Below are 26,797 nucleotides of genomic sequence, written 5' to 3' on the forward strand. Positions count from 1 at the left end.
GCAGGTGAGGTATAGAGGAAGGTAGCTGGAGCAGGAAGCTGAGAGACCACATCTTCAACCACAAACAGAAAACTGAAAATGTAAACTGAAAGTGGGGAAAAGGCTTTACGCTCTCAAAGCCCACCCCCAAGTGGCATGCTTGTAGTAAGACTGCATTCCTGAACTTTCCCAAACAGTCTACAAACTGAGGATCAACTGTTGTAATACACAAGCCTTTTGGGACTCTCTCATCCAAACCAGCACAATGCCCAGAGAACACAATGCTCTCAGGCTTGTCAGAGAAGCCTCTTTGTGTAGTGGGCAGCAGTTAATGCAGCATGTCACAACTGGGCACAGTGCAGGGGTTAAGTGTTTGTGGACTGTTCAGCCATAAAGGGGACATCTATAGCTTACCCCCTCCCCTCAAGATGCAGAGAGCATTGTGGAAGAGGGACTAGAAATATTATTAAGACCGTGATGCTGAGGAAGACAGGGGTGAGACAGTGTCTTCTGGATATAGAAGGATGGATGAGCTCAGAGTGCCTGTGGCTGTCCGCACAAGATCAAGCCAGCCAATAAAGGCTAAGAGAAGAAGAGTCCGTGTTCTTTAGGTGTGTGGTCCCTGGAAGGTAGACCAGTGGATGACCCCACAGCACAAATTTAACTCAGCAGCTTATAATTTTACATATATATATGCCAAAGTTGTAAAGTGGGGGGTAGGTCTGGGAGAAGGACGGGTAGGATCAAAATGTTTTGTATGTGTGTAAGAAGTTCTCCCGTAATAAATAATAAATATATTAGAACTTTTAAAAGAGAACCTCTTTTGCAACAAGGGAGGTGGCTGTGGCTGTGGCTGTGGCTGTGGGAGGCTGTTTGGAAAAGCAGCTTCCATCTAAGGCTCCCTGGATTGGCCCCTTCGCTTAGCAGTTGTGCGACTGTTGGCTAGTTTCCTGAGATTTCTAATCCTCGGTTGCCTCGTGGGGAGAGTTAGCATAATAATGGTGCCATATCCACAGGGCTGTTGAGAGAAGCAAGTGCGGCAATCAAATAAAGTGTATCACCTGATGTCGTATGAACACAAAGCACCCAATGTAGACCACTAGAGCAGTGTGGGGAGTTGAGGCTAGTGGCTGCTTGTTGTACAGGGCTGTCCTCTGGGCCAAACAGTCCCCAAGCCTCCTGAGTTCAGTTGTGGCCCCTGCAAAAAGATCAAGCCAGCTGCCTTACAGGGGTTGCCATCTGCTCATGGAAGGAAGGGCGGGAAGAGTCATGGAACCCTCACCTGGGCATGTGGTCTCAGGGCAGGGCTGGAGCTGCAGTTCTTTATCCTTTCAGTTGTGGTCCCTTTGCCTAAGACCATCTGCATATCAGAAATTTACATTACGATTCATAACAGTAGCAAAACCACAGTTATGAAGTGGCAACAAAAATAATTTTATGGCTGGGAAGTCACCACATCGTGAAAAACTGTGTGAAGGGGTCATCGCCTTAGGAAGGCTGAGCAGCACTGAGCTAGCGTATATAGGCAGGGAAAGAATAGAGGTGGCTCCTGTCTGTGCATCATGAGTAAAGACTTAATAGTGTGTCCTTTTCTGGGATGACCACCCATACTCTTGTATCTTGTAACCCCTCACCTCTGCTCTGTAAGTGAGCCCGGTAAACTTACTGGTGCCCCAGGGTGAACTTCGGTGGCATTGTACCGTGGTTTGCTGTTGGGAGAAATTCTATCAACACTTGGCATATTGGAAGAATTCAACAGCAAAAGTGTTGATGAGTTGGCGGAGGGGTGGGGACAATGTTGTCTCTGACATGAGGGAGGAGGCAAACAATTGACTCCAAGCTATGTGGGGTTGCAGGGGAACTAGTCACACAGTGGTTTGTCCCCATAGGGCTTATGGGGATAACGGCAAGGCGGGTAACTAAGGTGAGGTCACTTGGGTGGGGAATGTCTGTGCATGAATCCCAGGATGGCAGACTTCTAGGTGGTGTGCAATGGTACGCCTGTTTGATGGGTGGGGTCCCCTCTGGAAGTGTGGAGATGCTTTGAGAACAGCTGAAGGTTTAAAGCAGACAAGCCCTGGGACTATCAGGTCATGGGCGGAGGTATCAGCAAGCAGCTGCAGAGGCAGCCTGGCCACTGCTATGGGTAAGAAAAGATCTATTTGAAGCTGAGGGGCGCAGCTTGGAGGGAGGTCGCTGGTATTAAGGGTGAAAGTGCAGAGAAATAGATATGAGGCTTTGGTCTTGGTCTCTGACTTAATAAATTATACAAAAGAGGAAGACATAGAGATCTTGGCACGTCAGTTTTTATGGCTAGGAGCCAAAAGAGGAAGAAAGTCCAGGTTAGGTTAGATTGCTAACACAGAGCCTGTCTTGGGACCCCCCCACCCCCAAACATGGAACCATGAAAGGAGTTGGGTGGCAATGAAGGGACAATGTAGCTGTTACAGAAGACCCTTAGGTTCAATCTTTAATACAAAGAAAGAGGAACTCTGCGGTCCAGAACATTGATGGGAAAGCCTTAACAATGGCCCAACGCCAGAGACTATGGCAATCGGAGAATGTTTAGCACCAGAGTCATAGGAACCAGGGAAGACTTTCAAACAAGCAATGAAGGAGCCCCTCAGCATGAGGCTGGTGAGGTTGTGGGACACAGGGCAGAGACAGATCAGCCTGAGTGCTGCCAACGCAGACAAGCTGAGCAAGGCAGCCACCCATCAGCCCTTGAGAAAAAAGCCTTAACAGTCCAATGCTGTCTTCTGTGATCTAAGTAATCAGTCTTCTATGATCTAAATAATCAGGCCCTGATAGATTGGCTCACAGGAGCCACTAAGAACATGTGGTTAACTCCAGCTGAGGTTCCCGTGAATATTCGGAACCAGAAAACGACAGAAGATGGGTAGGCCCTAATGAGGGAATTGGGGATGCAGAAGCGGTATTGGATGCCTACCTCACAGGCCCAGACAGGCTTGTGCTTTGGGAGACCCAAGAAAGAAGCTGACTCAGGAAGGCCAACAAGACTGGTGTGGAGCATTGGTGGCAGTGCTGAGCCCCACGGTAGGGAGGGACCTGAATAAAGCAGGAGAGGCTTTGGATGCCCTGAAGGATTTGGATCCTAAACCAGGAAAGGTGCTAAAGCCAGCAGGGACGAGGGGGAGGAGTGAGCTAGGCAAGAACACACATGTGGTTGGACCTGCACAAACCTGGAGTCCCTAGGGACAAAATTGATGGGCAAACAAACACTGGTTTTTTGGAGCTTTTGGAGGGCCCTCAGGGCCAGACCAGCAGTTCACCCCACAGGAATAAGGGGAAATGGGCAGCCAGGAGTTACAGGTGATTCCCACTGCTCTGCTACAGAGGAAATCTCTCAGGACGAGAGCCTCCTTAGCCAATCACCTGAAGGGGCAGCCAAGGTTGCCTACAGGTGAAGGCCATTCAGCGTGAGCAGAGGCCTCCTATTGAACTGAGAAGTTACTAGAAACTCACCAATAGTGCAGAATACTGGGCCCTAGTGAATACTGGGATGGAATGTACATATTGATGTGAGGTAACACCCAAAAGCAACAGGGCCAGTGGGTGGTGGTGTATGGATCTGGGGACAAAACTATACAAGCGAAGCGGACTAAAATTCTGAAGGTGGATAATGGCACCCCTCCCTTCCCCAGGAGTATGACGTGTACATCTCTTGTATGAAAGAACATTCTGGGAGTGAATGCCTTACTAGGATATACCCTGCAGACAGCTATTGAGGAGTCCCAGCCAAGGCTGCGGACAGCGAAGGCAACTGTACAGAGTGGCTGAGGGGACAGGTGGGGGCCCATAAAGCTACCCACACCATGACAAGGGTCTTCTCTATAGATGACGTCATGCTAACTTCTGACTGCTTTACAGATTTGAGGACCGTTTGAGGCACACACAGGTGCATCTGAAGGAACATAGGTCCTCTATGGGGAACATCAGTCCCCATAAAGTGCAAAGTCCTGACCCAGGAGTAAATTTGGTGGGGGTGGGGGGACTATCATGGTCAGTTAGGACACACACGAACAAAGCAAGGAGATGTGTTAATCTGCTCAAGTCAGGACAGCACATCTGGTACAGCAGCTGCAGTGGAACCTCTACTTGATTGCGTTTTCGATAGTCAGCTGTTGTTCTCCACGATCCCTCTGTCATCTTCACCGGACAGATAGGAGAGATAAAGGAGATGTGATGGGAACCCCCCACCCCCCACCCCCGCACCTTTCAAGTCCCTGATGGTGGCGCTCCTTTCCCAAGTTCCTCCAGGGGTGCAGTACTGTTTTTTATTCACTATTTTCCTTGGCAGAGGCAATTCTAAAGGCTATTCTAAATTTATAATGTGTTTGTGATTGTGTCTGGGGTAGTCATATCATGTTCAGGCATAATTATGACCTGGTTATTGGTTTCATGTGGGTGTTAACCATGGCATAAAGAGATATGACTGTGTGTCAAGTTGACAAGGGGTGGATATGTGATGGTTCTTTTTGGTTGTCAACTTCCTACATCTGGAATTAACTAAAACCTAAATGAATGGGCATACCTCTGAGGGACTATTGCTTAGTTTGAAGTGGGAAGATCCTCTTCCTCCTCCTCCTCTATCTCCTCTTCCTCTTCCTTCTCTTTCTCCTTCATTTTTGAGAAGGGTTTCGCTATGTCCTGGAACTTGACCTGTAGACCAGGCTGGCCTCCTGTCTCTGCCTCCTGAGCCCTGAGATTATAGGCATGCACTACTACCACCCAGCTGAAATCCACTTCTAATCTTGATCTTTGAGGTGAGAAGATACACCCTTAATCCAGATCTTTTGTGGTGGGAGGACCACCTCTAACCCGAGTTACAGCTTCTGCTGGAATCCTAGGACTTAAAAGAACTTTTTCTTCTTTGCCTGTTTGCTTTCACCTCACTAGCAAGCCCATTCCTCACTGCCAGTAGAGCCAACGTCTTTGGGATTTCATCACATACTAAAAGATCTGCCAAGACATCCAACCTTGTGGGCTGAAGAGCTACTAGATTCTTGGACCTTCCAATGGTAGACAGCCATTGTTGGATTAGCTAAACCACAGCCTGTAAGTCATTCTAATAAGTCTCAAAAATAGTTTCTATATTGATTTTTACATCCCCACCCGTGCTGCATCCTGCACTGCTCAATCTTGGAGACCTGGTTCAGGTGATGTGGGAATTAAGGAACAACAACCCTTGGGAAGCAGGGGCAGGCAGATCTCTGAGTTTAAGGACAGCCTGATCTACAGCATGAGTTTCAGGACAGCCTGGGCTACAGAGAGAAACCCTGTCTTGAAAAACAAAACAAAACAAAACAAAAATAATGTTGCAACTATCCTGGAGGAGAAAGCACCCCTTGGACCAGATGACCACCTGGAACGAGACTTATCAGCAGTTGTAAACTACCCAGTGTGGGTGCTGGGAACCAAACACATGTCTGCAGCAAGTACAGCACATGCAACAACGACTGAGGCATCTCTCCAGCCCCTGTCTGTCTGTCTGTCTGTCTGTCTGTCTGTCTGTCTCTCTCTCTCTCTCTCTCTCTCTCTCTCTCTCTCTCTCTCTTTCTCTCTCCCTCTCTCTCCCTCCCCTCCCAGTCTGCGAGACATATCAAACCAGGGTTGACCTGAAAAAGTGGGTGCGAATTGCAAGAGACAGAGACACATGGGATATGAGGCCAAGACGGATTCCAGTCAAGGCCCACTTTATTAAAAGTGAGTATGGTTTATATAGCAAGGGTGGGCCACAAGCTCTATTACAATCTCACCTCCCCCTACCTCCCAGGCAAGAATATAATCCTCCGAGTAGTTCCCTGTAAGAACTTCCTTATGCCTTTCAAAGGTAAACAAGCCAAAGGTAGCCTAAACACAAGACCAGCTTCAGCAAAGGTCAACAACTCGAAGGTCACAGCATGCACCTTAAGCACAGGATTTCTAGCACGGCTGATTTTCTAGCATGGCTCCCCTCATCTCACCCTTCTTTATAAATTTATGAAGCAACTGTCTTAGGTTGGTGAACTAAAAACCCTTCTTACCAGTCATCAAGGTCCTGGATATAATTTTCACAGACCTCTGTCTTAGGTTGATAGGGATTTAGAATCACTCTTACCCATCACTGGCTGCCTTCATGTCGCACAGGGTTAAGGGAGTGCTTCAGCTATGTACCATGCACTTGTGCTTGTATTGGTTGCAATTGCTGAGACATGATCTGTGTTAGGCAAGGAAGGAAGGCACAGGCTATAATTTGGAGCCCTGCCATCCCCGCCAAGGAATATCCATGCTGTGGAATACTGTTAATTCTAAAGAGATTATATCGAATGCAAATCTAGTTGCATCCTACTCATAAGGAGTCTAGGGAAGTCTAGCATGACATTGGAACTTGCTCAGTCATCTCAAGTCGCTAACCTCTTAGTTGAGGCATGAAAAATATTAGTAAAGCAATAGCAAAAACAATAGTAGATACAAGAATAATAACAGAGATTTTACCACTCAACAAGTATGCCACAAATCCCTTTTCAGTTCTCCACAGTCCTGCAGATAAAACTGACCCTAACAATTAGGGTGGAAAAGTACTTGTAAAGGTTAAAATCTGAGCTTCTGGAAGGAAAATATTCCGGAGGAGTCTCTGCAAAGTTTCCCAAGTTCAGTCAGGTCAGCACACTCTGGAGGTCCTCAAGAAGGATGTCTCATGGGTGCTGGAACACTTGAATTCTCCTCTCCCTTCATACACAGGCAAACCAAGCCATTGAGTGTGGTTGACATACGTTATCCCAAGAAACAGGTTGAAGAAAAGGAGGATCAGGAATGTGTGTCCAGGGAAGCTTCACCTCCGACTTTGGGATCATCAGCGGACTCATCCATGCCAGCATCCACCTCACACACAAACCTCTCGGGCAGCCAGCGTGCAGCATCATGTTCCCGTGAGAAAACACAAACAGAGCCTCGACCCCATATTGATACAGGGTTGGGTCCGTTCCACTGTCCAGTTAAAGGATCCTTCCATGTCACTCTAGCGAAGGATGACTTGAGTATTAAAGCATTTTTAGATGATTGGGGATACAGCTCCCCCTTCTTTACTTTTTGTGTATTAGGTTTTTATGGTAGAGTGTGCTGACTCCACCATCCCACGGAAACATGAGCACATTTTAACCTTTTAAATTTAGGTGAGCTTGCCACAGCTCCGAAGAAAAAGGAACTTGTGCCAGGCGTGGTGGCGCACGCCTTTAATCCCAGCACTCAGGAGGCAGAGGCAGGTGGATCACTGTGAGTTTGAGGCCAGCCTGGTCTACAAAGTGAGTCCAGGACAGCGAAGATAGCACAGAGAAACCTTGTCTCGGAAAAGAAAGAGAGAAAAGAAAAAAGAAAAGGAACTTACATCTCTGCAAGTAACTTAGCTCATCAGCAGGAGCTCCTGCCCTGTGAAGACCAGGTTGGACTCGTGACTTAATCCCCAAGTGCTGAGAGTAAAGGTGTGTGCCGCCACACCCTGTTCTTTCATTTCAACTCCAGTCAAATCTTTAGAAATCTCAAGCAAAAACTAATCGGGGAAACAAGAAAAAAATTCTAAGTTCTAGACAATTAACTCCATTCCCTCGGCTAGTTTAGAAAACTAGCAGCCTCCTGCTTCTGCCTCTCCAGCCGGCCGCGTGTCTGTAGCCATCTCTGCTCTGTACGAGTTGAGCCCACCCTGAACACACCTCACCTGTGTACTCCACACACTCCCTGTCTCTCTGTCTCTGTCTCTGTCTCTGTCTCTCTGTCTCTCTGTCTCTGTCTCTGTCTCTCTGTCTCTGTCTCTCTGTCTCTGTCTCTGTCTCTGTCTCTCTCTCTCTCTCTCTCTCTCTCTCTCTCTCTCTCTCTCCTTGCATGTATGTATGTATGTGCACCACAGGCATGAAAGTGGAGGCCAGAAGAGGATGTCAGAGCCCCTGAAGCAAGCGTTACATGCAGTTGTGAGCAACCCAATGTAGGTGCTGGGAACAGAACTGGGGTGTTCACGTAGCCCCGGCTGACCTGGAACTCAAAATGTAGGTCAGGTGTACTCTCCCTTCTAAAGCTTTGGCCCCACCCCCACTTCAATGAAATAAAACAGCTAGCTGGGCGTGGTGGCGCACGCCTTTAATCCCAGCAATCGGGAGGCAGAGGTAGGCGGATCGCTGTGAGTTTGAGGCCAGCCTGGTCCACAGAGCTAGTCCAGGACAGCCAAGGCTACACAGAGAAACGATCTTGAAAAACCAAACCAAACAAAACAAAACAAAAAAAAGGAAAAGAAAAGAAATAGAACAGTTAAACCCTGAGCAGCTGACTAGGCTATGAAGAGGCTAGAAGTGTACACTTCCTTGGCTCTGGTTCCTATTAGAGATGAGACTGTCTGACCAGGCTGGACCCACCACTCCCCATTGTAGCCCCATTTGTCTTCTTTATCTAATGTCTCCTCAGCAAGTCTGTGTGACCCACTCAGTGTTGGGCAGAAGGGAAAGGGAAGAGGGACTAGAGCTTGTCATGGGATAGCGTCTCCTGGCCAGTGGTTCATTACAAGTCTAATAGACATCTCAAACATATCAAAAAAAAAACCCTGAATTCTGAGCCCGAGACTGTAGCTTAGTGCTGCAGTGCTTGCCGGACACATGTATTCAATCCAATACCTTCAGTCCTTGGCACTGGAACAAACACTGGCCAAGGCCACCGCTGGTTCCTGTCTGGGTTGTTGGCAGCCACCTGTCTGGGGTCACTTCCTTTTTCCTAAGTTTTGCCCTCCTCAATCTGTTCTCAGCAGGCAAGTGATGTTGTTAAGAGACTGTAAGTTGCCACTCTCTTGGAGCACACAGGAGTTGTAATGACACTTCATTGTAACAACAGCAAGAGTGTTAGTTCCTGCTTGTCAGAGTGTGTGGGTCCCTTGGTTAAAACCTAAATGAGAGTGTTCCTTGCTCAAAACCCATTTCACATGCAGATAAACCAAAGTCCTGGTAGGAGGCGGGCTGCTGTTTGGTTTCCAGCTGTCTCTCCAGGCTCCGTGTTGCTCTGACGATCTGCTGCTCACTGAGCGCGTGGTAAGGAGCTGTTGGATGCGTCCGTGCTGTTCCCTCTAGCAGCTCTTTCCCCAGAACTCCCCACAGTATATTCTTTCTCTCTTGAACATCTTGGTGAGACTCTGAAGACTTCCCTCAACTGCTTGGGAGAGGTGTCCCTTACCTCCCACTTGGCCCTTAGACTCAACCCGGGAAAGTGGGTATGGATGGCGGCACCACTGGTTCTAATCTAAGTCAAGAGAAGCTGAGAGTAACGCCTGCAAAATGAACGGTTAATCATCCTGCACGACACCTTAGCTGTTGGGTGCCAAATATAACCAGACTTTCTCTGGACAACCCGCTTCCCAAGTGATGATGCACAGGCCTTTTATTATGAAAGTTTTGCTTTAGCTTAGGTTTGTCCCCAACTGGTTGTCATCTTAAATTGTCCCATTTATACTAATCTACATTCTGCCACGTGACCTGTTGCTTCATAATCTTAGTCCCCGCACTGTTTCTCCCTCTGTGTTTGTCTAGTGAATCTTCCATGCCCGATTTAAATATATATATCTATATATATAGATATATATATATATTTATTTATTTATTTTATGTATATGAGTGCTCTGTCTGCATGTACAGAAGAGGGCATTAGATCTCATTATAGATGGTTGTGAGCCACCATGTGGTTCCTGGGAATTGAACTCAGGACCTCTGGAAGAGCAGCCAGTGCTCTTAACCTCTGAGCCATTGCTCCAGCCCCGAAGCCTGATTTTAAAATAATTTTTAGATTACATTTAGGTGTGTGTGTGTGTGTGTGTGTGTGTGTGTGTGTGTGTGTGTGTGTGTAGGGGGCAGACTTCATGGAGCTCTAAACAAATTGATGAGCTTTATGTTCAGTGAGAGATCCTTTCTTAAAAAAAAAAAGTCAGAGGAGCTGGGTCAATTGGTAAAGCGCTTGTTAGGAAAATCAAAGGATCTAAATCTGAACACTCAAGCGCCCATGTAGAAGCTAATTCAGTCAGTGGATGAGATACAGGCTCAGTGAGAGACCTTGTCTCAAAAAATTTAATATTTAAGTAGAGAGCAGTGGAGGAAAACCCCATAAATCAACCTCTGTTTATCACACACATAAAGGCACATGCTCTCAGATGTGTACACACACACACACACACATACATGCACACACTGATAATAACAACATACAATAACAATAACTTGGAGAATGACTGAAGAAGACACCTGTCTTAGTGTTTTATTGCTGCGAAGAGACACCATAATCATGGCAACTCCCATAAAGGAAAACATTTAATGGGGCTGGCTTACAGTTCTGAGGTTTAGTCCACCATTGTCATGGCGGGAAGCAGGGCACTGCACAGGCAGACATGGTGCTGGAGAGGTAGCTACATCTGAATGGGCAGGCAGCAGGAAGAGTGAGTGAGCCACTGGGCTTGGCTTGGGCTTCTAAAATCCCCAAAATTAACCCCCAATGATGTTCTTCCCCCAACAAGGCCACACCTACTCCAACAAGGCCACGCCTCCCAATAGTGCCACTCTCTATGAGTTTATTGGTGCCATTTTCATTCAAACCACCACAACGCCTAATGTTGACCTGGGGCCTCTAGACCCACGTGCACATACACATCTGCACATGAACCTACAGAACAGAATGCACAGTGACAGTTATTTCATTTCCTTGTGGCTCTGGTGTCCCTGGGATTTGGATTGGAGGGGGCTGAGTTTGACATAGTGAGCCTGGCTCCTCCCTGTTTTATGGGCTCTCTGTAGAGGGTGAGGAGAGCCCCAGACTTGTTTGGTAAGAGCCTCACAATGAGGAACCTTGCTGTGCATGGGCACTGCACTGTTTCCTCTGGGAGCAAGCATAACTCCACCACCTAGTGGAGAATCAGCTCAGTGTCATGGGTCCCCAGCAAAGCCCAGATGGTAGGGTGTGGCTCTTAACACCACAGTCTCTGCCTGATTTCACTTGACTGTCTGAACCCGAATCCCAGACTGGGGCAGATGTTTTTAGCCTCTCTTCCTGGCAGGACTCCTAGTTTGCATATTCTCCAGGTACTGGCCTATGGGCTGCCAAAGGCATGACCCAGTCAGCATGGTACTATCCCAGACATACAGTCCTTTTTGATTACTAAGCACAGCCTCTTGAATCCTGCCATCCCAATGCTTTTAAATTTGTTATAGTTTTCTTTAAAGATTTTTAAAATTAATCATTAATTATGTGTGTGATGACACACATGTGGAGGTCAGAGGACAACTTTTAGGGAGTTACGTCTCTCCTTCTACCTTTTTTTTTTTTTTAGGCAAAGTCTCTCTTATTTCTGGTGCTGCTATGTGGATGCAAACTTCCTACTGATTTTCCACACCACCCAACTTATCCCATTTTTTTTGTAGGTGGATTTCAAGGGATCAAACTCAGGCCCTCAGGATTGATTATATGCCCAGCACTTTTCTTTTTCTATCTTTCTTTCTTTTTTGTTTTTTGAAACAGGGTTTCTCTGTGATGCCCTGGCTGTCCTAGACTCACAGCGATCCACCTGCCTCTGCCTCCTGAGTGCTGGGATTAAAAGGCCTGTGACACCACGCCCAGCCGTGCCCAGCACCTTTACCTGCTGAATTATCTGTCGTTTTCTTTCTGTGACTCACTTTTTTTTTTTTTTTTTTTTTTTTTTTTTTTTTTTTTGGTGTTTTGAGCCAGGGTTTCTCTGTGTAGCCTTGGCTGTCCTGGACTCACTTTGTAGACCAGGCTGGCTTCGCACTCACAGCGATCAGCCTGCCCCTGCCTCCCGAGTGCTGGGATTACAGGCATGTGCCTCCACGCCCGGCCCTGTGACTCACTTTTTAAAGACCAAATAAATACATTAAAAGAAAAGCAAGCTGGGTGTCACTGTGGCTCCGACCTGTAATCCTAGTTGTTCTGGAAGCTGAGGTTTGGGGGAACCTCAAATTCAAGGCTGGCTAGGGCAACATAGTGAGACATGTATCAAAACAAATCGTTATTATTTGATACAAATGAATCAAAACGTATCAAAACAATTTGCCACATGTCTAAGGTAGCTATAAGGATAAATAGAACAAAGAAGACACTATTACATTATTGCTAATTGCTAATGAATTCTCACTAGGCTTTGGCTGAATAGCAAAAGCTCTAATCTTAAGCAAAGACTGAGAGAGCAGCATCAAACAAAGGCTTTCTCTTTGGCATAATCAGGAAGACTGGGGATGAGGGTGCAGAGCAAAATAAATAGCTTTCTTACTGCATGGCATGCAGTCCCACTACTGTCAGAGCATTCCACCCTTGGGGGACACTGAGGGAGGCAAGGCTCTGGGCCCCTCAGCACTCAACACTCTGAAAAGTAAGAGCTGCATAAGTCCTGAATTAAGGGTTCTGGATTATTCTAGGACCTTTTTTTTCTTCTTCTTCTTTCTTTCAATTTAAAATTTTTGTCTTTATTAAGACAGAGTCTCCCTCTGTGGCTCTGGCTGGTCTGGAACTCATTATGTCGAGCAGGCAGGCCTGGTGCACTAACCCTCCTATCTCTTCTCCTGAGTACAAGGAACAGGCGTGTGTCATTCCCTGGAAGGCTCTACCATAGATGGGCGCTGTGGAAGACTTGCTTTACTCTTGGTAGATCTGAAGAGACCCATTCTTGGGTTTCAGCCAGGAAGCCACAAGATACATTCATTACTTGCACGTGGGGCAGATTTTCTGGGTAGCAAGACATGAGTGTGTAAGCGAGTAGGAGTAGCCAGGCTGTGGGCAGATGGCTCACAACCTCACTTGTGGCCAATATACTCCCTCAGCAAGTTCGTGGCCTGGGGTTTGTGCCAGGACTCATTGCTCCACTCAGTATTTACCCACAGTATTTCCAAAGGAGGAGAGAGTGAAAGAACTGAGCAGATACAAAGGAGCTGAGAGTGAATTGAGGTCTGTGTGTGCCTGTGTATCGTGAGAGCCATGGAACTCTCAGAACATAACTGCCTTAAATCTAAAAAAAAAAACAGATTAGGGAGAACTGATGTCTTAACACTATTAAGTATTCCAGTTTATTATTTTTTTTTTAAAGCAAGCTCTCATGTAGCCCAGGGTAGCCTCAATCTCATTATGTAGTCAAGGATGACCTTGAACAGAGTACGTATCAGTACTAAGAACTCTTCCTAAATTTCTCAGCGATGTCTTGTGTTATGAATATATAATTGCTCAGTGACTTTTTCCAGCTATATTCCTTTTTTTCCCCAGCTATATTCCCACTTCATATTTTTTTTCTTTTTTCGACATGGTGGGTGGCAGGTGTGCATGCACATGCACATGACATCTTCCTCAATCCATCTCTACCTTGTACATTGAGGCAGGGTCTCTCGTCACCAATTTAGCTAGCCAAGTTATCCAGCCTGCTTTGGGGCTCCTACCTCTGCCCCCTGAGGGCTGGGATAACAAGCAGCTACCAAGCCTACCAGGTACAACTTCATGTGTATGATGGGGAATCTTAACCCTAGTTTTCATGCGTGTATACCCAGCACTTTACCCACTAAGCCATCTACGCGGCCCCTCTATTTCACATTTTTAATGGTATATTAAATGGGTTCTTGAAACTTTCAACAACATTTGTTTCTAGTATATGGATTTAACAAAACTTTAGTGATACAACAATCTAAAACAGCAAAATAGTAATGATATGTCATGAATAAACAGGGTCAATAAATAAATAAACAAACAGGGTCTATTTCAGGTAGTGAAGTTTAGTTTAGCATTAGGAGCTAAGTACAGTTCACCACATAAACAAACTAAAAAATTCACAGCCATGTGATCATCAAATGAATGTCACACACACACAAAAATTTCACAACCTAGTAAGACATATTTCTGCCATCCATTGTCCTCTCTCACCTCATATAATTGATTTATGGAAATTGACCTTTAATCTATATGCTTGCTGGCCTCATTTATTACAAGGTCATGCCTTCACTACAACATCCCATACCTGTAATCCCAGTCTGTGGGAGTGGAAGCAGAAAGATCAGGAGTTCAAGGCAGTCCTCAGGAACATGAGGCAGACACTTGAGATCCTGACCCCCAAAACAAAACAAAACAAAAGTCAAGTATGGTGGCTCACACCTTTATCCCAGCACTCAGGAGGCAGAAGCAGGTGGGTTTTGTGAGTTTGAGGCCAGCCACATCTAAATAGTAGTTCCAGGACAACCAGGGCTATAGAGAGAGACCCTGCCTTTAAAAAAAAAAAATCTTTGCTGGGTTTAGTGGCCCACGCTTTTAATCCCAGCATTCAGGAGGCAGAGACAGGCGTATAGCTGTGAGTTCAAGGCCAGCCTGGTCTACAAAGCAATTCTAGGATAGCCAAGGCTACGCAGAGAAACCCTGTCTCAAAAAAAAAAAAATCTTTTAGGGGCTCAGAGGTCAAGAGGTCAAGAGCACTGGCTGTTCTTCCAATGGTCCTGAGTTCAATGCCCAGCAACCACATGGTGGCTCACAACCATCTATAATGTGACCTGGTGCCCTCTTCTGGCCTGCCTGCTCACATGCAGGCAAAATACTGTGTAAATAAATAAATCTTTTTTTTTAAAAAAACTTTAATATCATGCTAAATAAACATGGTAAGAATGGAATCTTTACACTCTCCCTGATATAAATGGGAAAATACTGTGTTTAGCCACCAAGTTTGGTAATTGTTGCTGGGTTTTTGTAGATAATCTTGATCAAGTTGAAGATGTGCTTTCTGCCCCACTGGGATGAGAGGAGACGTGGATGGCAGAGAGATGATGTTTGACTAGATTATGACAAATCGGGTTTTTCTTTGTTTGTTTGTTTGTTTGGCATTCATTTGATGATCCCATGGCTTTGACTTTTTTAGTTTATGTAGCAAATGGTACTTAGCCCCAATTGTTAAACTAAACTTCACTACTTGAAATAGACCCTGTTTTATATATTGTTGTATGGCTAAAGTTTTGTCAGGAACTCGTGTGGGGCTAGGGAGATGACTCAGTGTAAAAAGCACTACCTGAGTTCAGATCTCCTGAAGCCGTGTAAAGCCAGATGCGGTAGCGTGCATCTGTAGTGACATTACACCATGGCAACATAGAGCTCAAAGACAGGAGATTCTCTGGAAGCTTGTGAGCCAACCAGCCTGGCATATGCAACAGTGAACAAGAGACCGGCCTCAAACCAAGTGGAGGGCAAGGACTGACATCTGAGCTCGCCCTCTGACCTCCACATGTGTGAGATGGTACCTGTGGCCCTCATTCACTTACACACAAATACACAAACTCTAAATAAACTTTCTAGTGATGTTGGTGAGTGGCAGAGGTCTATAGCTTTATTAATGTTTTAATCTGGTTTGGGGGGGTTAGAATAATGTTGAGCTCTATATTAGAATTGTATTATTACTCGAAGTATAAAATGAATGTTGAATGCGAAAGCATATGAAAGAGAATATGTAAATCTGATATATGGAAAAAATACTGTGTAGTTCATGTAGATATTCTACTATCCAGGAGGTGGGGATTTTTATGCAGTACTCATGGGAATGTAAAACAGTATAGTTACTTAGAAGCTAATTTATATTATCTTGTAAATTTAACACTTGTATACCCTAGGATACAGTAATTTACATCTCTAGACATATAAGCTATAGAAATTCCTACCCGAGTGCACAAGGATGCTTATAATAGGAAAAAAATAGCCGAGTAAGGTGGAGCACACCTTTAATCTCAGCACTCAGGATCAGGAGCCATCAGCTCTCTGTGAGCTCCAGAACAGCCTGGTCTACAAAGCAAGTTCCAGGTCAGCCAGGGCTACAGAGTGAAACCCCTGTAATGAGCGAGACAGAGATGAGGGAGGAGAGAGAGGGCGGGCATTGCTTCCTGTGTAAAGGGGAAGAAAAATGGATACGTTTATACCGTGTCCTAGCACACGCCAAGTGGTAGACTGCGGTGATGCTCGGCAACACGGATGAAACGTAAAACATTATCAACCGAAATACTTAAAAGCTACACAATGACAAGTAAATAGCATGTTCTTTTCACAGAACACAAAACCAATTTAATTCAAGCCATATATCTTGTAGGAACACACAGATGGTTAACATAAAAGATAAAGAGGCTGGGAGGTGGTGCAGAAGGTAGAATTGCTTGTCGTGCAAGCGTGGGGACGTGAGTTTGAATATCTACAAGTGTGCAAAGCTAGATGAGGCGACACGGTCTGATTCTACAGTCCCAGCATTTCTATGATGAGATGAGATGCAGAGATTAATTTAATTTTTAAAAACTGATGCTGGAGAGATGGGCTCAGCAGTTAAGAGTGCCTGCTGCTCTTCCAGAGGACCCGAGTTTGTTTCCCAGCACCCCACTAGGTGGCTCACAACCACCTATAACTCAATCCCAGAAATCCAGTGCCCTTTTCTGGCCTTTGTGGGCACCCTCATACATATGCATATATTCACATGAAAGAATGCATGCTTGCACACATGAAGCACACACACACACACACACACACACACACTAAATCTAAAAAAAAAAAGATAAAAGGTGACAATAGGCTGAGAGTATAGCTTATTGGCATGTACCTGAGATCAACTCCCAGCACAGAAAAAACAAACAAACAAACAAACAAACAAACAAACAAAGCAGAAGCCATGATTAGGGACTATCAATTGATAACCAGCAGACAGAATTTAGACAGTTTGGAATAAAAAAGTATGTTCACGTTTCTGTCTAAATTATACTGTCTGTTTAAAATTTACACATATCCCTCTGTTTGTATTAAAAAATTTTTGTTGGTTTTTTTGAGATAGGGTTTCTCTGTGTAGCCTTGGCTGTCCTAAACGCACTCTGTAGACCAGGCTGGCCTCGAACTCACGGTGATCCACCTTCCTCTCCCTCCTGAGTGCTGGGATTATGGGCATGTGCTATATAAAATATTTTCAAACCAAATAAGTAAAAATAACAAGGCCAAGGCATGGTGGCAGAATCAGGTTGATCTCTGTGAGTCTGAAGCCAGCCTGGTCTAGAGAGTGAGTTCAGGGCCAGCCAGAATGACATGTGAGATACCATCTCAAAGCAAAGCAAGCAAACCGACAGACAGAGAATACCAGCTGTTAGCATGTTCTCGTTTCCCACTACATCGTCCTGGAGATTATTCCATCTATCAGACATGCACCTACCTAATTCTTTGTAGTTGGCTACATGGTATTTTGCTGTCGTTCTTCCCTCGTGATGGATATTTGTGCTGTTTCTACTCTATAATCAGTGTTGTAATTACTGCTATTAATAATTAATTATACATCTTGATATAGTATATCTTCAAGATCACATTTCTAGACATGGAATTACTAGGGCAAAAATGTGAGTGCCATGATTCTGAATAGATGGCTGATTTTTTTTTCAGCTTCAGATGATGAGTGTTTAAGGCAGTAGCGAGAAACAGTAATAGTAAACACATGATATCAGCCAGCATACTTAGATGCCTGTGCTTGTCTGCTTTTGTCATGCTACACACTTGGAACCCAGGAGGTGTGAAATAGGCTTAGGGTGACCATTCAGGTCTTGTTGCCCAGGCCTGATGGCTAGCTGTCCCTTAACAGACACAAAGTCACAGTAGAACTCTTACCTAACCCTGGAGGGTGAGACCAGCTAGCCTGACTTCCAAGTTGTGGTGGCCCTGAGGCATCAGAGACAGGCTTACCACACAATGCTATCCTTGTCTGGCCAACAAGCAGAGACAACCTGGAAAACCTTTTTGGTGGTGTGTGTGTGTGTGACCTTTGTGGGCACCTGCATACATATGCACATATTCACATGAACACACACACACACACACACACACACACACACACACAGGACAAAAGCCAGCTGGATGGGGCAGCCTCAGAACCGGATGATTATAAATCAGGGCCCATGGCTAAGCAGGCAGAAACTGTGTGTTGCTTTCCTTGTTATTAGCACAGTTCTGATAACACACCCAGCCCATAGGCTTTGCCTATAAGGCCCCAATTTTTCCTTATATAAAAGAGGCACTGCCAGAAGTGGTAGCGCTCACCTTTAATCCCAGCACTTGAGAGGCAGAGGCAGGCAGATTGCTGTGAGTTCAAGGCCAGCCTGGTTTACAAAGCAAGTCGAGACAGCCAAGGCTACATAGGGAAACCCTGTATCAAAAAGCAAAACAAAACAAAACAAAAAACAAAACAAAACAAGCACAATTCCCTGTTCCCCCTCCAGAGTTCTCTTCCAGGAGTTATGAGGGGACAAAAATTAAAAGCCTGCCAAAAAATTCAAGATAACTTCAAATCTCAAGATACATGTTTTAAATTTTTTTTGAACTTTTAAAAAAGTATGTATGTTGCTGGGTGTGGTGGTGCACACCTTTGATTTTAGTACACAGAAGGAAGAGGCAGGCAAATCTATGAATTTAAGGCCAGCCTGGTGTGCAAAGTGAGCTGTATATCAGCTGGAGCTATATAGTGAGACTCTATCTTGGGAGGGGGGTGGGGGGAGGTAGAGGGAAGAGGGGGAAGGGGAGGGGGAGGGGAAATGTGTGTGTTCTCACAGAGGCCAGAGAGGGTACAGGATGCCTTGGAGTTGGAGTTAGTTATAGGTGGTGCAAGCTGCCTGCTGGGAACTCTGGTCTTATCAACTATCTCTCCAAACTCAGCATAAATAATTTTTCCTTCTTGAAAATATTTCAAATTTTATTCTCCATGCACCAGATGGAAGCTTATTCAGAAATCAAGAATAAAATTATCAGTTAGAATAAAAGATCTCATGAAAGAGATGAAGTGGGCACAAACCCATCAATTGCCAGGCAGGCCAGCAGCCCACCTATCCCTCAGGAGGTCTCCAAAGGCCCTTTCCTTCCCAAACAAGAGGAAAGTCAGGAGGAAGCTTGGAAGGGCATTGTATCAGCTATGTCTTTAGTACAAGATTGAGAGGTGACAGAGATACGCTGATGGATAGATATATAATAAATTCAGAAGTCAATAAGGCAAACAGTAATTCCCAAGATACTTTAATAGTCTTTGACAAGTCAGAACTAATGCAAAATGCCCATAATGAACAAAATAGAAAACCTTTAAATAATCTGGCTGTGCACCTTCCCAATGCTGTCTTGGTAATAATGACTTTTATTTTGATAAAACATAATTTACAAAAACAACCGTGAAGCTCGCTGAGTGGCTAAGAGTATGGGTAGCTCTTGCAGAGGGCCAGGGTTCAGTTGCCAGATGGCTGCTCACAAACAGGTCCAGGAGCTCACCACCCTTTTCTGGTTTACACAGGCATTGTATGCACACGGTGCATATACATGCACACACTCACACATAAAGTAAAATAAATCCTTTTTAAAGCTGTCCATTCACCCAGTCCACCCAGCAAAGTGGGTTTTTTTTTCATTTTTATTTAAAATTGTAGTAAAATGTGTATAACATAAATTTATAACATTTCAACGATAAACATTCAGCATCTAGATGCGCATCCACGTAATACAACGATATAATTTTTTAATGATTTATTTTTATCTTATGTGCTTTGGTGTTTTGCCTATATGTGTGTCTGTGTGAGGGTGTAGGATCCCATGGAACTTGAGTTACGGACGTTTGTGAGCGGCCATGTGGGTGCTGGGAAGTGAACCCGGCTCCTCTTGAAGAGCAGCCAGTGCTCTTTACTGCTGAGCCATCTCTCCAGCCCTAACGATATAAGTTCTTAAATATTACAGTATTGTATATTGTGGCTGAGTTTAGGGTGACTACATTTTTCGCCTCCGGCATTAGACCAGACCTCTGCCCTGGTGCTTCTTGCCTTTGGCGCCTCTTGAAACTGTGGAATTCGATACGATAAGTTTCTCCCTTGAAGAAGAAGTACAAGTTTTACCCCCACCTAGGATGTCATCCCTTCAGTCCGCTCGCATCCACCTGCGGCTCGACACACCTGGCGCCACGCCCTCTAAGCGCCGGAGGACACCTGGCGGGCCGCGCTCAGCGCTCAGCGCTCGGGGCTCCGGTCCCAGCGGGCCAATGGGGGAGGCGGCTCCGAGCATCAGTCGCATCCCACCGAGTGGCCAATGAGAGCGCGGCATGCAAATGAGCAGGTGCGGTGGCGGCCGGCCCGTTGCGGCGGCCCCGGCTCCCGAGATGTTAGAGGCGCGCTGGGCGGCCGCTGAGCAGACTGCCGGGCTCCGAGATCCGAGCTCCGCTGTCCCGCCATGGCCCCCGCTCCGCCCCCCGCCGCCTCCTTCTCGCCTGCCGAGGTCCAGCGGCGCCTGGCGGCCGGCGCCTGCTGGGTCCGCCGAGGGGCCAGCCTCTACGACCTCACCGGCTTCGTGCGGCAACATCCGGGGGGCGAACAGCTGCTGCTGGCGCGGGCTGGCCAGGACATCAGTGCCGACCTGGATGGGCCACCTCACAGACACTCGGACAACGCCCGCCGCTGGCTGGAGCAGTACTACGTGGGCGAACTGCGAGGGGACCCGCAGGTACCAGGCGACCCGGGGCATACCCCGCTCTCTGCCTCCCATCCCTCCCCCAGCCCGCCACCCCAGACAGCCCCGATCACCTGGCCTCTAGGAGAACGCAAGGTGACAGCCGCCGCCTTCCCTTCCCTCCGCTTTCCCAGTTTCTCTCCAGGTAACAGGTCAATGCCCCTGTTCCTAACGCCAGGAGCCTGCCCTTCCTTTTTCCAGCGGTACCCCCACCCCACCCCACCCCGCCCTGACCTGGCTGCGTCCTCCTTTCTACATATCCCATCAGCAGCCTCTGCCTCCTGACCGCTTCCTTTCCAGTTTCTGGCCCCAGTCACTGCTTACCCCCTTTTTCTTATTAGTCTTTCTGGTCTCCTTTCTTGTTTCAGTAATAGGTTGCCAGGCTCACCTGACCTCAGGTCCCCAGCCTACCGATCTTCTGGTTCAAGGAAGCACAAATCCGAAAGCTCTGTTAGGCTAGCTCCCAGGGCTTCTGTGGGTGGGTGGAGGACCTGGACAGCGTTCTGTAGATTATACCCTCCAGCTCCTCGTTTTATTTCCATCCTAGACTGTGCTGTGAGTGTGAAAGAGTGAAACCACCCTGGGTTTTGTTATCCTCATTTTAGGATGTGAAAACAGAGCTTTGGTGAGGTTCTATAAATGTCTGAAGTCAAACAACTAGGTAGTTTGTTTGTTTGTTTGTTTGTTTGTTTGTTTTATTCCAGACTCAAAGTCACCTCCATCCCAAGGGTCGTAGGGCTGAGGACACAGTCCTTATCTACAGAGCTCTTGATAGACTCGTGTGGGAGCCAGGCTAACTCCTTGCTCCCAGGCTTGGCAGTAGAACTGGTCACGGTGAGGCCATCGAGACTACGTGTGAAGCAATGGTTGCCCCTGTTGCTCACTTGTGTTCAAGTGCTTTTAGATCTTTGGGTGAAAGGACGTGCCATTCTCTGTTCCAGGAGACTCCTCTTGGCCATCTTGCCTAATCTTTATCTTTTATCTAGTCACTTAGGTGGTTCTTAAATGGGGTGACAGTGTGCTAGGCACCAACAGACAACCCCAACATGGTCCCGTCTTCACGGAGTCAACATACTAAAAGGGAGGGGAGGGACCATACTGCTGACATGTTTAATTACATTTTTTATTAATATTTAGAATATTTGCACATTGAGTCTGGATGAAGATTTCTGGGTACAGGTTCCAGGAAGAGCTATCTTGGGAAAGCGACATTTTTTCACCAAGAGCTTTAACCAGACAAAATGGTAGGAAGGACATCCCAGACAGAGGGACAGCATGTATGGAAAAAAAAAAAAGTAAGGCACAGTAAAGAGACAGCAATAGGACCAAGGTGAGCACGGGCTGGCATGCAAAGGGAAGCGGTAGGGGCCAGATCACTGAGGCTTGATCACATGGGCCTCAAACCTGTGGTTGGTGGCTTGACTTGTGGAGCTATGAAAGCCAGGGGACTTAAGCAGGGGAGTGGCATGGAAAGATTTGCATCTTTGGATGAGTATCCTTGCTCCAGTGACAAGAAGGAGAGGAGGGAACTCTGGTGGAAGCAAGGAGAGCAGTGGGCAGCAGATTTGAGCAATCTCATAAAGTGTCCAGACTTGGCATTCCACAGCGGGATCCCAGTATGGTACAGGAAGCTCGTGGTTAGTGTCCGGTCTTGCCGAGGGAACAGAAAGCTTAGTTGCAAATACAAGAAAAGTTGAGCACAGAAATTGGCAAGGGCTTGGGATCAGAACACTGGAGACTGCCTGGCCTGCCCTGTACTGTGACTGTGTCCTGCAGAAGGAGCCGGAGGGTGTGGCCTCCACTCAGTGTCATTCTGCATGCCACGCCCTTCCCCCCTCCCCTGCTCTGGACGGCCCCGCCTCCCTGCTTTGCCAACCACTCAACATTAGAGTTTGGTTTTGCTTTGCCTTCTCTGCCTGACCCCTAGAGAGAACTCAGAGACAAAACCCAGTTTACCTTTGCTTCCTACTCCTGTTATCCTAAGAGTCCCAGCGTGGCCACATTGTGAACATCCAGCTTTCTGAGAACGAGAGTCTAACAGTACACATTCAAGCCCACAGATCAGATTTGAGCAGCAGCTACAGTTCCCTGTCACTTTGTTGGCAGAATTCTAATGTAGAAACTAGTATAAAATTCTCCTTATTTTAGCTTATGGTTTTTTTTTTGAGGGTTTTTGTTTTGTTTTTTGTTTTGTTTTATGAGGTATTTTGCTATATAGGTCAGTCTGGTCTCACACTTTGGATCCCTCTGCCTGGGTCTCACAAGCAGTGGGATTACAGGCATGTATTACTATACCAGACAAGGTTCTCTTTAAATTAAAGGAGACAGGTAGTCAAAGGAGAAAGTGGGTGGGTGGAGGTGTACATTAAAAGAGATGACTAGGGGCCTGAAGAGATGGCTCAGCCCTTAAAGGCTAGGCTCACAACCAAAAATATAAAAGAGATGACTAGGTAAGTCCTTCTCATAACCCCCACAGTGCTTTCTCTACCTCACTGCTCTCCTGCTGGATCAGGGCTGCTGATACCTCTGGAAGTAAGAGCCCTCTCCTGTCGTGTGAGGAGCAGGAAGGAAATGCTATGAACTAGCTCTGTTGTCGCCCCCTCCAGGGCCCCCCTCTGACCTAGTTAAGTGGGAGCACTATATCTTCTTCTTCTGTGGAGAAGGCACACCTTTTTGCCCTGTGCCCCACTTTGCCGCACCCCCCTATGTATACACATGCACACACACTTTCACACTTACACAAAAGCACACAAAGAGAACGAGTCAGACTTGTTTGGGCTGACATACTGTGGGGTAGGGGGATATGAGCTGCTCACCTTGAAAGCAAAAAGAGCCAAGGCTGTTCTGGGGAGCTGTGTCACTATCCCTGGCTGCCAGAGGCCAGCGGGAACCCAGCTCCTTACTCTAAGCACAGATAGCAGTGCTCTCCAACCTGTGGACATGAAGCCCTATGTGACTGCCACTTAAAAAGAAGAAAATGAGGAGGAGAGGGAGGGGGAGGAGAGGAAGAAGAAGGAGGAGGAGGAGGAGGGAGGAGGAGGGAGGAGGAGGAGAAGCAGCAGAGCTGGTGAGATGGCTCAGTGGGTAGGGTGCTTGCCACCAAGCATAATGACCTGAGTTGGATCCCTAGAAGCCATACAGTGGAAGGAAAAAACTGACCCCTGCCACTTGTCCTCTGACCCACCCACTGTGAACTCTGCACATGCACACAACAAAATAAATCAGAAACTAAGGCAAGAAGAGCAAGGAAGGTACTTTTAGTCTAAACCTCCTTCCAAGGCCATAGATTTTATGTTCCCTAGACTTTGGTCGTCCATGAGTCACAAATTGGCACACCACTTGAGTTATGTTTGATATTCACCTCTATATAGACTTACTTTTTATTTTAGCATGGATGCTTGTTTGTTTCTTTTAATAATAGGTCTTTTTATGTAGTCCTGGCTGTCTTGGAACTCACTGTGTAGACCAGTCCAGCATCAAATTCACAGAAGTCGCTTGCTTCTGCCTCCCAGGTTCTTGGATTAAAGGTGTACTCCACCATACCGAGACTTATATATACTTTTAAATGAATATAAATTTGGGGGGCAGGGAGACACATATCATGTGGCCCAGACTGGCCTCAAATTCATTTTTATCAGAGGATGACCTTGAACTTTTGATTAATCTTCCTGCCTCTACCATCCAAGTGCTGAAATTATAGGCATACGCCACCATGCTCAGTTCAGGTGGTGCTGGGGACCAAACTAGCCCTGTGCGTGCTAGGCAAGCAGTCCACTAACTGAATTACATTCCCAGCCCCAAACTTAAAATGAGAAAAATTTCCTCTTGTATCTCTTAAAAACCACCATGGGTACAATGTGGACCATATTATGGGAAACATTGAAGCAAGACTGCTAAAATCTAGTGTTCTGTGCGTCATCTTCTGGGACTAAAGAAAGAGATGGAATTGTATATGGAAAAATGTGGTTTTTTTCCCCTAGTGAGAGTTATAGCTTTCATCACATCCCAAACTAGGTCCTCTGTGACCCCCAAGTCTGCTACCAAGGAGATAATAACTGTCAGAAAGAGACCTGTGTTTTTCACACATGTATCACAGACTTGGGGGATCCTTGTTTGGGGGCTGGGGAGATATGAAACATGTACCTGAGAATACTCTAGGTAGGGTATAAAGTTCAACCCTCCAGACTGTAGCCCTGAGTCAGCATATGTCTGATGGACCTGGGGCCCCTACCCTAGTCACATAGGATGTGTCTTTGAGTGGCTAAGAAGTCCACAGCTCCTGCCACCTGTGGTTTCGTCAGGCTTTCCGATAGAGGTTCAGAGCTCCAAGGCTTGAGTGACTAAATGGGGAGGGAATCAAATGAAGGGAGCCGTGTGGTCCCCACCCTTCTGGAGAGCCTTGGAACATCTCCAGTACAGCTCTACTTGCAGATCTGAGCTGAAACCTTGGAGAGGGGGTGACCTGACTCCACCTCCACTGCAGAGTGACTCCCTGAAACCCACTGTCCAGGCTTCCCAGGAGGGCCTGTCTGGCCCATTGAAGGTCATCATCCTTTCTAACTGTTCTGGCCTGCTGTAACGCCAGTAAGTTTTATGTGGAGGGTTTCTCTGTGTAGCCTTGGCTGTCCTGGACTTGCTTTGTAGACCAGGTTGGCCTCGAATTCACAACGATCTGCCTGCCTCTGCCTCCCAAGTGCTGGGATTAAAGGCATGCACCGCCACCACCCAGCTAGAAATAGGGGTCTTGAGAATCCCAGAAGCACATGAGAGCTATTTTCTTTGGAAATACCTTAAACCCATGCCTAAGTGGCACCTGCCATCCTTGCTAGCCTTGCTGTTTGGTGGCTTCCCCAGTATGACACACATTGTCACTCCACGTGTAGTTTTTGTTTCTTTAGACAATTAACATGTACACCCCTGTCTTGAAAACCTACCTTGCTACTGAAGCTGCCTTTGCCAGGGTCTTCTGAGCCTTCCCCCTTCCCCAAATCCAGTACTTGGCTCTCGCCTGCTCTTTCCTGGCCTGGCAGCAGTCTCGAGGTCGCCCCCTGCTGTCGCTTGACTACTGTTTTCCCTCACTTGGATACTTTTTGGTTTTCTGTCTGAATTCATCTTCTATTGCTACTGTAACAAAATGCCACAGGCTGAGATTTAAAGCAACACAGGTGTAACCTCTTACCATTCTGGAGGTCAGAGGTGGCACATGAGAGACAGTGCAGCATTGGCTCTAAGCTTCCTGTCTTGCCTTTTCAGCCTTCCAGGGGCAGCCTGTGTTCTCTGAGTGGCCACCAGCCCATGTCTCACCTCTCTAGCGTCAGCTCCCATCATCACTGCCCCAGCTCTGACTCTTCTGTCACAATCTACCACTTACAGCTGTATAATCCTGGTAACCCTCCCAACTCAAGTCCTTAACTCACACCAGCTCAGTCCTTTTGACAAGTGAAGCAACACGGACCGGCCGGGAGGAGAGGGCATCATGCTGCCTACCGTGCCGTCTGCGCTCTTGGTCACCACCTCTCAGTCTCTGTCGCTGCGTTCTCCTGCTTACCCTCTGCCAGGGAAATGGAAAAGGCGTAAGGCAGCCCAGGTCTTCAACCCAGTGGATCTCAGGGAGCCGACTTCTCACCTCCACTCCTGGCAGGCGGAGTGGAGGCAGGTTAGGAGCTCTCAAGGTTTCAGCTCGGACCTCCACGTTCCAGGAGTTTACAACAGGCAGGGGACCCCAAGTGCCTTCCTTCAAGGCACTTCCTGCAAGTGCCCAGACAAACCCTTGTATTGCTAAGACTCAGAGGAAGGCATAGGACTCTCCCCAACCCTGCAAGGAGCTGCTGCCTCCTCCCAGCCAGCAGCGCCCCCAGAGGCCTCTCTGTCCTAACCTCTGTCACTACAACATGCTTCCTTTCCTGCCCCCCAGCTTCCCCTAAAAGGAATCATGCTCTCTGCAGGATGGCTTCCTTCACCCCTTATCCCGCCTGGGGGTGTCACACCGGTCCTTATCTTGTCTCTTGTCTTCTCCACGGAACTGCAAACTCTCTGAGGCCTGGGCACTGATGTTCACTTCTCCTCTGACTTTTTGCAAGGAATAAAAGTGAAGTTGACCATAGGAAATAGTGGTAGAGCCAGTGGGTACACACCTGCAATCTTGGTGCTTGGAAAACTAACCCGGGAGTTCAAGGTCAGCATTGGATGTTTAGATTGGCCCTAGCTCAAAGGAAGAACAACAACAATAATCAATTGAGCTTGAGAGGCAGAGAGGCAGAGCTTGCCACAAGTTCAAGGCAAGGGATACCACCTT

The 26,797-nt window shown here is 46.8% G+C and overlaps 1 protein-coding gene across 1 annotated transcript in view; it reads left to right on the top strand.

The window, feature by feature from the left end:
* The first annotated feature begins 20,145 nt into the window (after window positions 1-20,145).
* FA2H (fatty acid 2-hydroxylase) overlaps window positions 20,146-26,797 on the top strand; it is a 48,869-nt gene continuing 42,217 nt past the window's right edge. Inside the window, exon 1 of the mRNA XM_084755253.1 lies at window positions 20,146-20,496. Coding sequence (XP_084611379.1) covers window positions 20,227-20,496 — 270 coding nt within the window. The 5' untranslated portion in view covers window positions 20,146-20,226. The remainder of the gene's footprint in view (window positions 20,497-26,797) is intronic.

Source organism: Acomys minous, assembly GCF_964271855.1.
Source record: "Acomys minous genome assembly, chromosome: 14".
NCBI classification, from domain to species: domain Eukaryota; kingdom Metazoa; phylum Chordata; class Mammalia; order Rodentia; family Muridae; genus Acomys; species Acomys minous.